We start from the raw sequence: 13,977 nt of genomic DNA on the forward strand, positions 1-13,977 counted from the left end.
AAGACTACTACTGCATAGGCCTTGCCCACCAATGCCACGGTGTCCTTACACGGTGGCTTGGATTGCAACGCCGGCCCCAATAAATCACCTGCCATCGATGGAGAGAGGTAGCTCGCAAGCGCTTTCTCCACCTTAAGCATAGCTAAATAGCCATCCCGTTCATTCCCCACAATGGCCGAATAATCCAACATTGTGGGGTTATAAATACGGCTTATGCATGGTTTTCCCCCAGAAGCCTGATATTTTGTCATGCACTTCTGGAAGAAAGGGAAGTTTTCTGCAGTGTGAGGGATTTACTTTCACTGGGGAGAAAAAGGCTCATCCAGCCTTAGTAATCACTTCAAGCAGCTCTTTATATGCTGCTCTCAGTTTTTAGCACATCCTTCTGGCTCCTCGGAGTCAGAGAGGAATTATAACTATTATTTGTGTGTTTCTGTGTGTGTGTGTGTGTGTGTGTGTGTGTGTTTCTGCTTTTTTCCCCTTTTGGCTTTCCATAGTGGAACAGGGAGTCAAAACCCGAGCTCCTAAATCCAGCAGAGAGCCGGACCCGGAAGACAGAGCAAGAGACAGAGCAGAGCTAGTCTCCGGCTCCTCTTCTGGATCCATAGGAGCTCCCTCGGGCCTGAGATGGCTAGCTGCCTCAGCAGCGGCTGGCCCAGATCCACGAGGCTCTGAAACCCAACTCACTTCGGCTTCTGAGAAGAGCACGAGTCACGAGCGGAGCTGCCTAACGTAGGCATTACCATGCGAAGCCTCTCGAAGCTGCCATCGTATGCTCTCCCCTAGACACTTCATACAGAAAGTGTGAACTATTCCCCATAATGAAACGGGAGCAAGCCGTACACACTTCCTGAATTCTCTCACTTATATTTTTCTCTCTCGCTCATTCCTTCTTTTTTCTCCTTTTTTTAAAGGGATAGAAAAGTCCAGAGATTTTGAGAAAAGATAGAGAGGAAATGAAGCGTCTTTTTGTTTCTTTACACAAACAACTGACATGCAGTCTCGCTGAAAATAATAAGGCTGACGCACTTCACAGGTGCCATATCACACGACGCGCTTAATTGCCACGTCACCTGATCATGGCAGGTCTATAAATAGGCATGATTTTACACAAGCTTCAGATGCCGGTTGCACACGAGGAGTGCTCCCATAGTGTTATGTTTAATGAAACGTCTGCCCCTTTTTGATGAAATATTGCGCTTCTGGGGAAAACCATACACTAGCCATGTTTATAACCCCACAATGTCAAATTATTCGGCCATCATGGGGAATGAACAGCACAGGTATTTAGCTATGTCAAAGGTGGAGGAGGTGCTTGCAAACTACTGCTCTTCATTGATGCCAGGAAATTTAGGGGGGCCAGCTTTGCCATCCAAGCCATGTAAGGCCACCTCGGTGTTGGTTGGCAAAGCCTATGCGGCAACGGGTCTCGCTTGTGGGCCACTGCATACAATGGCAGTGTTGCGGGCCTACCAAGCAGACCTGCTGAGTGAGCTCAACAGTGGGGAGGGAATTGGGCCCGAGGCAGTGGTGGAGCTTCACTGCGCAATGGATGTGTCTCTCCGGGCGACCAATGGATAGCTTTGTTTCGGTGGAGAGGCACCTATGGCTCAACCTCTCAGGGATGGGGGATAAAGATAAGGTCTTTTATTATATATATATTATATAACCTTCCGGCCTGTTCAGCGGTGTGGTTAACTCCATCGCCAATGGGTTTCAGCCAGTTCCTTCCTAGTTGTGTCGAATTTCGCCTGGGTATCCACAAGTGGAGCCCAGGCCAGCACTATTGTGAGGGAGGCACAGAAGGGGAGTGTGGCGGCCTGCCTCCCCCCGCGGAGAGCCAGGGGGACCAGGCGGCCACAGTCGCGGCCTGCTAGTAGGACTGATTTGACAATGATTGTAAAGGCCAAGCAGACAAAGGAGTGGTCTTGATGGGCCACAGAGGGAAGTATCAGGGGACGTGAGGTTGTTGGGACATTTAGCCCCCAGTATTAGTGTAGGGCCTCCTCTAGACAATGTCGTCCCAAGTTTCCAGTCTTCTCTGGTCAGCGAGCTGTCACAGGGCAATGAAAATCTGATGCTTTCCCTCTAACAGAATGTGGAAGAGTTAACGTCACTAAAAGGCCATTTGGCAGAGTAGAAACTACCGCCAAATTTGTCTCCATGGGTTCTGTCCCCCGTAGAAAAGGGTTACCGGGTCCAGTTCAGAGCTCGACCCCCCCCGGTTCAGACGCGTTCTCACCACCTGCACAGCCTGATGTTAGTGCAGGAAGTAAGATCCCTCTTGGACAAAGGGGCCATGGAACATGTACCCCGTTCCCTGAGGGATGGAGGTTTTTACAGCAGTTATTTCCTGCTCCGCAAAAAAGATGGGAGTCTGCGGCCAATTTTAGATCTGCGCAATCTGAATCATACTGTCGGATATACAGGTTCAGGATGCTGACACTCAAACTTATCGTTCCACAGATTCAGTTTAAGGACTGGTTTATGAAGATAGATCTGAAAGATGCATATTTACACATAGAAATATGGCTCAGTCACAGCAAGTTCCTGAGGTTCGCGTTTGGAGGCAACGCATACCAATATCGGGTTCTTTCCTTCGGTCTAGCTTTATCTCCTCGCACCTTCACAAAGTGCATGGATGCCACTCAGGCTCCCTTGTGAGTCCAGGGCATCCATGTACTAAACTACTTTAATGACTAGTTAATTCTAGCGCGATCCAGGGAACTGGTGATTCAACATTGAGATGACGGCTGTCCAGCTCATGGTCTCTGGAGCAGCTCTCATCTGGAGTGGCATATAAAATGCCTAGAAATGCAGCCTGTATTTCTTACACGGAAATTCTTTCTTCCTCAATTGAGAGGTCACCATGTGTTAGTTGTGCCAGACAACACAGCGATGGTCTCATATATCAGCACTAGGGAGGGTTATGTTTGCGCCCCCTGTTCAGGCAGGCACAACTAATTCTTCTCTGGGCAGTTTTTATCAGTGAGTGCAATGTACATTCTGGGCAACCGGAATGTGGGGGCAGACATTCTGTTGAGGCATGGGCTAAGGACAGGGGATTGGAGGCTCCATCCACAAGTGGTGTAGTCCATATGGCAAAGGTTCAGCTAAGAGGAAACATGAGGAAACTGCCCACTGTGGTTCACCCTCACTCCTCCTGCACCACTGGGGCTGGACGCCATGGTGCACATGTGCCCGAGGTCATGTCTGTACACATTTCCCCTGAACACTCTGCTCCCACAAGTTCTAGCGAGAGTTCACCAAGACCATCTACATCTGCTGCTAGTAGCACCATATTGGCCAACTCGAATACGGTTCTCAGAGAGAATATCCCTGATAGACGGCACTCCCTGGGAGATTCCCGTTAACATGGATCTACTATTTCAAGCCAGAAGATTAATTTATCACCCTTGTCCAACCCGAACTATGGAAACTGTGGGTCTGGCCCCTGAGGAGCACCAGCTCATAGATTCTGGTCTCTCAACTGAGGTTGTAGAGACCATGTTGAATGCTAGAACACCATCCATGAGAAAATTATATGCTCTCAAGTGGCGACTTTTTGTCTTGTGGTGTGAGGAACGTCAGTTAGACCCAGTAAACTGTGAAATAGCTACAGTCATGGACTTCTTACAGGGATGTTTCTTAACAGGGTTGGCTCCTTCTACAATCTGGGTCTGTGTGGCTGCCATTTCGGCCAACCATGCCCCTATTGATGGAGCCTCTGTGGGGCAACATCCTCTTACACAGAGGTTTATGTGTGGTGTCAGGTGGCTGAGGCCCATCTGCAGACCACGCATACCTTCCTGGGACCTGTCTGTGGTCCTGGAAGGACTGTCAGGTGCCCCATTTGAGCTTCTGACTCTAAAGGTAGCTCTTCTGCTGGCCTTGACATCTCTCAAGCGAGTAGGAGATCTACAAGCTCTCTCTGTTGCCCCTTCCTGCCTTGACTTTGCCCCTGGATTAGCCAAGGACTTCCTGTATCCTAGACCGGATTATATTCTGCTGCCCAGCCGGTAGTGTTGCAGGCTTTCTGCCCTCCTCCGTTCCTTACACCAGAACAAGAGAAATTGCACCTACGGTGTTCAGTAAGGGCTCTGTAATTGCGTCCATCGCTCTGCCCAGTGGCGTAGGTCGGAGCAGTTCCCGGTCTGCTTTGGTGGCGTCAGTAGAGGTGATGCTGTGTCAAAGCAGCGCATCTCTAATTGGATAGTGGAAGCAACCTCTATCGCTTATGAGGCACGCAGTCTTGCTACATGTCTGGGCATAAGGGCTCATTCCACTAGGGGGGTCGTATCCTCAAAGGTTTTATCTAAAAGGGTACCTTTACAGGATGTGTGTGCTGTGGCGGGGTGGTCTATGCCGCACACATTCATTCGATATTACAGTCTAGACATACATTCTACCCCAGGCGTGAGTGTCTTGCAGTGACCCTCAGGCTTGGATCTTTTAGAACAGCGAGTTGATGTTCAGTATGATGGAGTGCATATTCTCGTTCCCACAGCGTGAAGCTCACGCAACATTGAGTTCCCTTTGAAAGGGAACGTCTGAGTTACACATGTATCCCTGTTCTCTGAGAAGGGAACAAGAGATTGTGTAGCTTTGTCATACTGGGGCATACCTGTGAATTGTGTCTTCGCTTCAGCAAATAGAGGCCAAGGACGTGGTTCACAGTTTTCATTGTCACGCGATGCTCATAATTGCCATGTCATCTGACCATGGTAGGCCTATAAATAGGCATGATTTCACACATTTAAATGCCTAACCCAAATGTTCTCACACAATTTAATGTAAATGCTAGAGATTATTGTGTGTGAAAATCCCAGGAGATCAGCAGTTTCTGAAATAGTCATACCAGCCTATCTAACACCAAAAACCATGCCTTAGTTAAAGTAACAGAGATCACCATTCTAATGTTTGATGTGAACAATACCCAAAGCTCTTGAACTGTATCTAAATGATTTTATGCATTGTGCTGCTGCCACATGATTGGCTTATTAGATAACTGCATAAACTAATTAAGGAGGACTATTGTGCTATTAAAGTGGAAAATGAATGTACAAAGTCTAAGTACTAGTCTACAGTATACTGATATAATTGCCATCGTTTCTTTTGCCCAATGTATAATTATATGTATGTGTATATTGTGCTGTTTTTTTGTATTGTTTTGTTTTGTTTTATCTTAAACTTTTGTATGCGTAAAATACTGGTATTGGTACAAGTACATTTTCTACTGGAATCTCTCTTTCATATGCATCTGACTGTCTCAGTATGAGCCTGCTGAGGCATAATGGCTTGTTGTCCAAGCAGAAGAATGAGATGGTCTCTGTGCACCAGAGACTCAAAGCTACGCTTGAATTCTTCACTACCAGTCTGCACATCGACATGGACAAATACCAGGAGCAGAGGGCCACTGGCATTGGTAAAACACACACATATGTAGACACATACACGCTTGTGGTGTTCTGGTAAAAGTAAGGCTCAACTTTTCAGTCAAAGTTACTACCAAAAACAATAGCAGGACCAGGGGTCAAAGGTTACAAATACACAGAAGACGCATATAAAGTGGAGACTGATGCTGATCACATAATGTCTCATTGACAGTCATGACAAGCAATTACACATAGTCAAAGCAAATTTATTTAAGACTGGTTCACTCACATCTCCAAAAACGCCTCAATTGTAATTAAGATGACAAGTGGGTGTAATACACATGACCAAGGTGGAGTACTTTCAAGATGACATTGGAGAAGAAATTAGGAGACTATATTAAAAGTGTGCATGGTCTAACGAAAGTACAAATTACACAAAGGGACAAATGACAGAAGCATACGTTTTGTGTACCTTGGTTTGAACTAAAGAGCTGGCTAATGACAAGCCTAGTTTTTCTGTTTACCAGACTTGCTATTCCGAAGAGACATAGCATGGTGAAAAGAAAACTTGACTTAAAAAAATTAGAAAACACAACTGGTGCTGCCTATCTGGCTTTTAATGATTGTAAGTGTTGTATACACACAGCTGTGTGTGTGCATTATAGTTTTATGCCTATGTCTACAAGTAGATACCATGCTATAAGGCTCAATCTTAATAGCGGTCACTGGTGGTTCTTCAGAAACAATCATGTTGTTACAGCTTCAGAGAAGTTACTAAGTGTCTGGAGAGAGATGGAGCAAACTGCACTCAGCCATGGTCAGGTGAGTGTTTCTATCATTCTGCAGTATTACACAGGAGCAGATATTACTGTGCTAGATATTTGCTTACTGTGTGTATGCATTTTTCTGTGTATCAGACAGATGATGTAACTATGTTGGAGGAAGAGATGATGAAATTACAGACTGATATAGTAGACCTCCAGAGACATCCTTGGAGGAGTGGAGAAGCCCTGGAGTCTCTGTGAGTTCAAACACACAGACAATACACACTCACCATCCACTTTAATAGGAACACCTGTACATCTGCATGTTCATGCAGTTATCCAATCAGCCATCATCATGTGGCTGCAGCACAATGCATAAAATCATGCAGATACAGGTCAAGAGCTTCAGTTAATGAGCCCATGCCCATGATAGCCTCAGATTCCTGTTCTTGGCTGACAGGAGTGGAACCCAATGTGGTCTTCTGCTGTTGTAGCCCATTCACCTCAAGGTCCGATGTTTTGTGCATGCCGAGTAGAGCTGCAACAACTAATCGATAAAATCGATAATCATCGATTATGAAAATCATTGTTAATGAATCTCATTATCGATTAGTTGGTCTGTGCACAGTACATTTACTCACTACATTACTTCTGTTCTGAAAACACGCTTCTTAGACTAAATACTTATCGATTCTGCACGAATTGTGATCTGATCTGATCAGATTCTGATCTGATTTGTAGCAGATCGAATTTTGCACGAATCTCTGCTTGACTGTCGGACATCTCAGTCTGGATGAGGAAACACCAGCTTAAGCTCAACCTGGCAAAATCTGAGCTTCTCGTCATCCCAGCTTGTCCCTTAATCAACCACAACCTCACTGTACAGCTCGGCTCAACCACACTCAAGCCAACCAGGACGAACAGGAGCCTTGGGGTGATTCTTGATGACAGCTTGACATTTACAGACCACATCTGAACAACTGCACGGTCCTGTAGGCTCATCCTGTACAACATCAAGAAAATCAGAGCCTACCTCACCGAACAGGCTACACAACTACTAGTCCAGGCTCTTGTCATATCAAAACTGGACTACTGCAACACACTACTCTCGGGCCTCCCAGCCAGCTCCATCAAACCCCTTCAGATGATTCAGAATGCGGCAGCACACCTCGTCTTCAACCAGCCCAAGAGAACCCATGTCACACCCCTCTTCATCTCCCTCCACTGGCTTCCTGTAGCAGCCCACATCAAATTCAAGACCTTGATGCTCACCTACAAGACCTTGTCTGGAACAGCAACCTCCTACCTCAACGCTCTCCTGAAGGCTTACGTTCCCTCACGCAATCTGCGACCAATCAACGACCGACGCTTAGTAGTACCTACTCAGCGTGGCTCAAGGTCCCTTTCAAGAACCTTCAAATTAATTGTTCCTCAGTGGTGGAATGAACTTCCAACCTCAGTCCAGACCGCAGAATCTGTCACCATTTTCAAGAAACAACTAAAGACCCACCTCTTCCATGAACACCTAACCAACCCCTAAAAAAACAAAACAAAAAAAACCTTACTCTGGCACTTACACCTCTACTCTGTGCACTTTGCTTCTTCTGGAACTCAATTAATGGATCTTGTATGGTAGCACTACTTGTATTGTTCTCTGCTTGATATATCGCTTTGCTTGTATTTTCTCATTTGTAAGTCACTTTGGATAAAAGCGTCTGCTAAATGAATAAATGTAAAATGCAAATGTAAATACTAAAGTTGTGTCCCAAATGACGTACTATACACTTACACTACGCACTATGTACTCTACAGCCTACTGCAGTGTTTCTCAACCTAGTGGTCAGTGGTGTAATTGCAGGGGGTCCGTAGGAAAGTTTTAAAAATGTTTAAATAATGTGTGTATATATATATATATATATATATATATATATATATATATATATACACATATATATATATATATATATATATATATATATATATATATATAATTTAAACATTTTTAAAACATATTCAAATGAGATGTTTTAAAATTAATCAATTTGGTTATTCGCGTGCATTCACATATATCACATTAGCTGAGCTGATGATCATTCATTGATTCATTTAGTTAAAATTTATTTACAAATGAAATGATAATTTGCAAGAATCTATGAGTGGTAGACAAGTTCAAGTGTCGCATTGATGGATAAAATAAACAAAAGATAATTCAGAGAGACAAATTAAATGCCACACCAACAATAAAATGTAAAAAAATAAAATCTTGAAATGTTTGGATTCAATTTTAAATGTCCAATGTTAATATTATCAATGTTAAATATTAATAAAATAAAGTAACATATATAGAAATGACTGTTTAATATATATCCTATAATTGTTGTGGAGTGAGGGGGTCCTTGTGGATTGTTCGAAATATGCTAGGGGTCCTTGTGGATTGTTCGAAAAATTTCCAGGGTTGACAAAAGGTTGAGAACCACTGGTCTAGTGTATGAATTTTAGAAAGGTAGTATCGTTTCAAATGGAGCACATTACTTTTTTTACTAACTGGAAGTATAAGCCGCTTCCTATTCAGTGGCACATGACATCATACGCACGTAATGTGATACCGCTAAATTTAGCAGACACCCAGAGTCACTGACAATGACTTTCTTCAGTTTACTGTTTGTCAACATTACCATTTATTCCCAACATGACCTCAGTCACCATCAGACGGAGGCGTAATCGTCAAGTGACTGAGGAAGAAAGTGTGCCACCCAAGTCCTATATGGCAGGGGCGTATTTTATATTAAACACCCTGAAGAAGATCAAACTTTATAAAGCGGAGTTTGTGTAGCACTGAAGCACGATAGTGATGCACAAGCACAAACTTATGTTTGTATCCAAAATGCTCCACTGTGTTCAAGGGGTTGGGGAAACTGGTGCAAGTTGCTTAAAAGGTTTAGTTTAATTTAAGTTTATTTTTATTATATGGTGTATTTGCACGCTTGCAGTGTAACTTCTGTCATTTATTATAACGGAAGTGATCTGTTAGTAATGAGGCCGCGTTGCTCCTCACTCGCGGTGAGAGTGCAAGTAAGATCTGTAATGTCTAATCAAAACACTATGATCAAAAGTAAAACAATATGCCTAAAATCAGTGAGTAATATAAACCATAAGGTGCAGTAAAAGGGAGTTTTTATTATTAATTTAGGACTGTAGATTAATTCAGTGCTTTGTGTGCATCCATAAAAAATAATGCATAATATATATATATATATATATATATATATATATATATATATATATATACAGTACCTCACAAAAGTGAGTACACCCCTCACATTTTTGTAAATATTTGATTATATCTTTTCATGTGACAACACTGAAGAAATGACACTTTGCTACAATGTAAAGTAGTGAGTGTACAGCTTGTGTAACAGTGTAAATTTGCTGTCCCCTCAAAATAACTCAACACACAGCCATTAATGTCTAAACCGCTGGCAACAAAAGTGAGTACACCCCTAAGTGAAAATGTCCAAATTGGGCCCAATTAGCCATTTTCCCTCCCCAGTATCATGTGACTTGTTAGTGTTACAAGGTGTCAGGTGTGAATGGGGAGCAGGTGTGTTAAATTTGGTGTCATCGCTCTCACACTCCCTCATACTGGTCACTGGAAGTTCAACATGGCACCTCATGGCAAAGAACTCTCTGAGGATCTGAAAAAAATAATTGTTGCTCTACATAAAGATGGCCTAGGCTATAAGAAGATTGCCAACACCCTGACACTGAGCTGCAGCACGGTGGCCAAGACCATACAGCGGTTTAACAGGACAGGTTCCACTCAGAACAGGCCTTGCCATGGTCGACCAAAGAAGTTGAGTGCACGTGCTCAGCGTCATATCCAGAGGTTGTCTTTGGGAAATAGACGTATGAGTGCTACCAGCATTTCTGCAGAGGTTCAAGGGGTGGGGGGTCAGCCTGTAGTGCTCAGACCATACACCGCACACTGCATCAAATTGGTCTGCATGGCTGTCGTCCCAGAAGGAAGCCTCTTCTAAAGATGATGCACAAGAAAGCCCGCAAACAGTTTTCCTGAAGACAAGCAGACTAAGGACATGGATTACTGGAACCATGTCCTGTGGTCTGATGAGACCAAGATAAACTTATTTGGTTCAGATGGTGTCAAGCATGTGTGGGGCAACCAGGTGAGGAGTACAAAGACAAGTGTGTCTTGCCTACAGTCAAGCATGGTGGTGGGAGTGTCATGGTCTGGGGCTGCATGAGCGCTGCCGGCACTGGGGAGCTACAGTTCATTGAGGGAACCATGAATGCCAACATGTACTGTGACATACTGAAGCAGAGCATGATCAGTATGCAGTATTCCAACATGATAACGACCCCAAACACACCTCCAAGACGACCACTGCCTTGCTAAAGAAGCTGAGGGTGAAGGTGATGGACTGGCTAAGCATGTCTCCAGAGCTAAACCCTATTGAGCATCTGTGGGGCATCCTCAAACGGAAGGTGGAGGAGCACAAGGTCTCTAACATCCACCAGCTCCATGATGTCCTCATGGAGGAGTGGAAGAGGACTCCAGTGGCAACCTGTGAAGCTCTGGTGAACTCCATGCCCAAGAGGGTTAAGGCAGTGCTGGAAAATAATGGTGGCCACACAAATTATTGACACTTTGGGCCCAATTTGGACATTTTCACTTAGGGGTGTACTCACTTTTGTTGCCAGCGGTTTAGACATTAATGGCTGTGTGTTGAGTTATTTTGAGGGGACAGCAAATTTACACTGTTACACAAGCTGTACACTCACTACTTTACATTGTAGCAAAGTGTCATTTCTTCAGTGTTGTTACATGAAAAGATATATATACATATATACACACACATATATTAGGGTATATAACTAATAATTATGCATTATTTTTATGGATGCACAAAAAGCACTGAATTAAACTAAAGTCCTAAATGAATAATATATATATTCTGGTGTGTGTCTGTGTGTATTGGGTTCTTTTCAGTCTTATATAATTGGACAAACAGTTGTATAAAGTTTTAGTGTTAAATTTATATTTGTAAGACTCAGTTTGTGGATTTTATTTTAAATAAATGAATAAATCGTACTGAAAGCGCGGCCCCCAATCCGATTAATCGGAAAATCGAGAGAAAAAGAAATAAATAAATAAAAAATTGGGCAACTAATCGAATTTTTGAAAATAATCGTTTGCTGCAGCCACAATCCCGAGATGCTTTTCTGCTCACTACAGTTGTAAAGAGTGATTTTATGAGTTACTATATCCTTTCTGACAGCTCGAACCAATCTGGCCATTTCCCTCTGACTTCTCTTATCAACAAGGCTTTTCCACCCACACAACTATCGCTCTTTCAATGTTTTTTGCTTTTTGCATCATTTTGTATAAACTCTAGAGACTGTTGTGTGTGAAAATCCTAGGAGAGCAGTTTCTGAAATACTCAAACCAGCCTATCTGACACCATTAACCATGCTGTCAAAGGTTAACGTCACAGAGATCACACTTGTTCCCCATTCTGATGTTTGTTGTGAACATTAACTGAAACTCTTGACCTGTATCTGCATGATTTTAGGCATTTTGTTGCTGCCGCTTGATTGGTTGATTGGATGTCTGCATAAATGAACAGGTGTACCGGTGTTCCTATTAAAGTGGACGGTGAGTGTACATTGACACACATTAGTCATTACTACTCTTACATGTTTGTTTTGTTTTTTCAGTGAGGGGAAGGCAATGGACTTATTCCGCAAGCTCAGAGAGAAACCCAGGGGTGAGACAGCATACTGGCATAAATGGCATACTTACAATGGCAGGTGTCTTCTGATGCTCTTAAAGAAAGAGCATCTGATGCTCTTAAAGAAAGCTGTGTAAAATGCATTTTTTAGTAATTGCAAGTTACAGTCTATACACAACTGAATATAATATAACACACTGAAGCATATTAGATTCAACCATATTATGATAGTCTTGCAACACAACCTGCTGCTTGTATTACCGTAGTTGTAAGTGTTTTGGTTGGAAGATAGTTATTGGACAGTTTATTTCTAGATGGACCAAATCCACAAGATTTGTCATATAGAACTTGTGTACTTGCCTGCCTATTTGTGTACTTGTCTCATCTTAAGAAAAACAGACCAAGGAAGATGTATTTTATAAGGATTATTACATATCATTCAGAAATCTGCTGTGTATACTATATGGCTAAAAGTATGTGGACACCTGACCAATCATTGAACAATCATTGTGCTTATTGAACATCCCATTCCATTTTAATCCAAGTTTGCTGTTACAATAACCTCCACTCTTCAGGGAAGGTTTTCCACTAGATTTTGGAGTGTGGCTGTAGGGATTTGCCCATTCAAGCACATTAATGAGGTTGGCCACTGATATTGGGTGAGGAGGCCTGGCATGTATTTGCATTGCAGTTCATCCCAAAAGTGTTCAGTTGGGTTGAGGTCAGGGCTCTGTGCAGGCCACTCAAGTTCTTATACACCAGTCTTGGCAAACCATGCCTTTATGGGCCTTGTATTGTGCACTGGGCATTGTCAAATTGGAACAGGTTTGGGCTAGGCCCCTTAATTCCAGTGAAGAGGAAATCTTTATGCTACAGCATACAAAGCCATTCTAGACAATTATCTGCTTCCAATGGTTTGGAGAAGGCCCACATATGGGTGTGATGGTCAGGTGTACACATACATTTAGCCATATAGTTTATATGAAAAATATAACATTACTGTTGCCTCAATTATTTTGTATCTGCCTTCAGATCAGAGGGGTATAGGTGATTGTCAGGAAGTGGTGAAGCTGGTGGTCCAGGCAATTCAGTTCTATGAGAAAAAACTTAGAGAGTTTTACTCACACCTCAGGTCTGTTTGTGTTTCTGTGTTTGTGTATGTGATAGTGTGCATTTTTAGCTTTAGAAATTTTGTTTCCATGGTTTCAATTTTGATTCCATGCTTTATTTCCCTTGATTATTTGCAGCAAGACAGTGGTGTGCCGACAGAGGGTGATGGAGTTGCTGCCTCGGGTGGAGGGCATGGTGAGCAGCATGGCTCAGTGTGAGCAGGAATTGCGTCGAATGCAAGAAAAAAGACAGAAGGAGTTGTGGAACCTGCTTAAAGTGGCCTGTGTGAGTTACACACACTTATACACAATAGTGTATTAATATAAGTCAAATTCAAACTATGAAAAAGACCCCACAAGTGAAGTTTTTGGGGTTTTAACATTTAAATAGTTTGTGAGCAGTTTGGAGCTCCTGCATATGCATGTACATATATTAATTAATTTGGCAGACGTTTACAGTGGTGCTTGAAAATTTGCGAACCCTTTACAATCTTCTCTATTTCTGCAGAAATATGACCTAAAACACCATCAGTCCTAAAACAAGTCCTAAAAGTAGACAACAAGAACCCAATTGAACATATAAGACAAAAATATTATACTTGGTCATTTATTTATTGAGGAAAATGATCCAATATTACATATCAGTGAGTGGCAAAAGTATATGAACCTCTAAGATTATCAGTTAAATTGAAGGTGAAATTAGAGTTTTCGATCATTGGCATGACAACCAGGTGTGAGTGAGTACCCTGTTTTATTTAAAGAACAGGGATCATTCATAGTCTGATCGTCACAACACATGTTTGTGGAAGTGTATCATGGCGCGAACAAAGGAGATGTCTGAGGATTTCAGAAAATGTTGTTGATGCTCATCAAGCTGGAAAAGGTTACAAAACCATCCTAAAGCTTTTGCACAACAGCAATCCACAGTCAGGCAGATGCGGGTATCAATGGAGGAAATTCAAGACCATTGTTACCCTCC

General features: G+C 42.7%; 1 protein-coding gene across 5 annotated transcripts in view; it reads left to right on the forward strand.

Moving 5' to 3' along the window:
• ikbkb (inhibitor of nuclear factor kappa B kinase subunit beta) overlaps window positions 1-13,977 on the forward strand; it is a 105,922-nt gene that overhangs the window by 77,605 nt on the left and 14,340 nt on the right. For all 5 annotated transcript variants that reach the window (XM_053624815.1, XM_053624816.1, XM_053624819.1 and 2 more), the window contains 6 exons: window positions 5,274-5,425; window positions 6,136-6,197; window positions 6,293-6,396; window positions 11,876-11,925; window positions 12,922-13,021; window positions 13,137-13,284. In XM_053624815.1, coding sequence (XP_053480790.1) covers window positions 5,274-5,425; window positions 6,136-6,197; window positions 6,293-6,396; window positions 11,876-11,925; window positions 12,922-13,021; window positions 13,137-13,284 — 616 coding nt within the window. The remainder of the gene's footprint in view (window positions 1-5,273; window positions 5,426-6,135; window positions 6,198-6,292; window positions 6,397-11,875; window positions 11,926-12,921; window positions 13,022-13,136; window positions 13,285-13,977) is intronic.

The sequence above is a fragment of the Ictalurus furcatus genome, chromosome 5 (genome assembly GCF_023375685.1).
Source record: "Ictalurus furcatus strain D&B chromosome 5, Billie_1.0, whole genome shotgun sequence".
In the NCBI taxonomy this organism is placed as follows: Eukaryota; Metazoa; Chordata; class Actinopteri; order Siluriformes; family Ictaluridae; genus Ictalurus; species Ictalurus furcatus.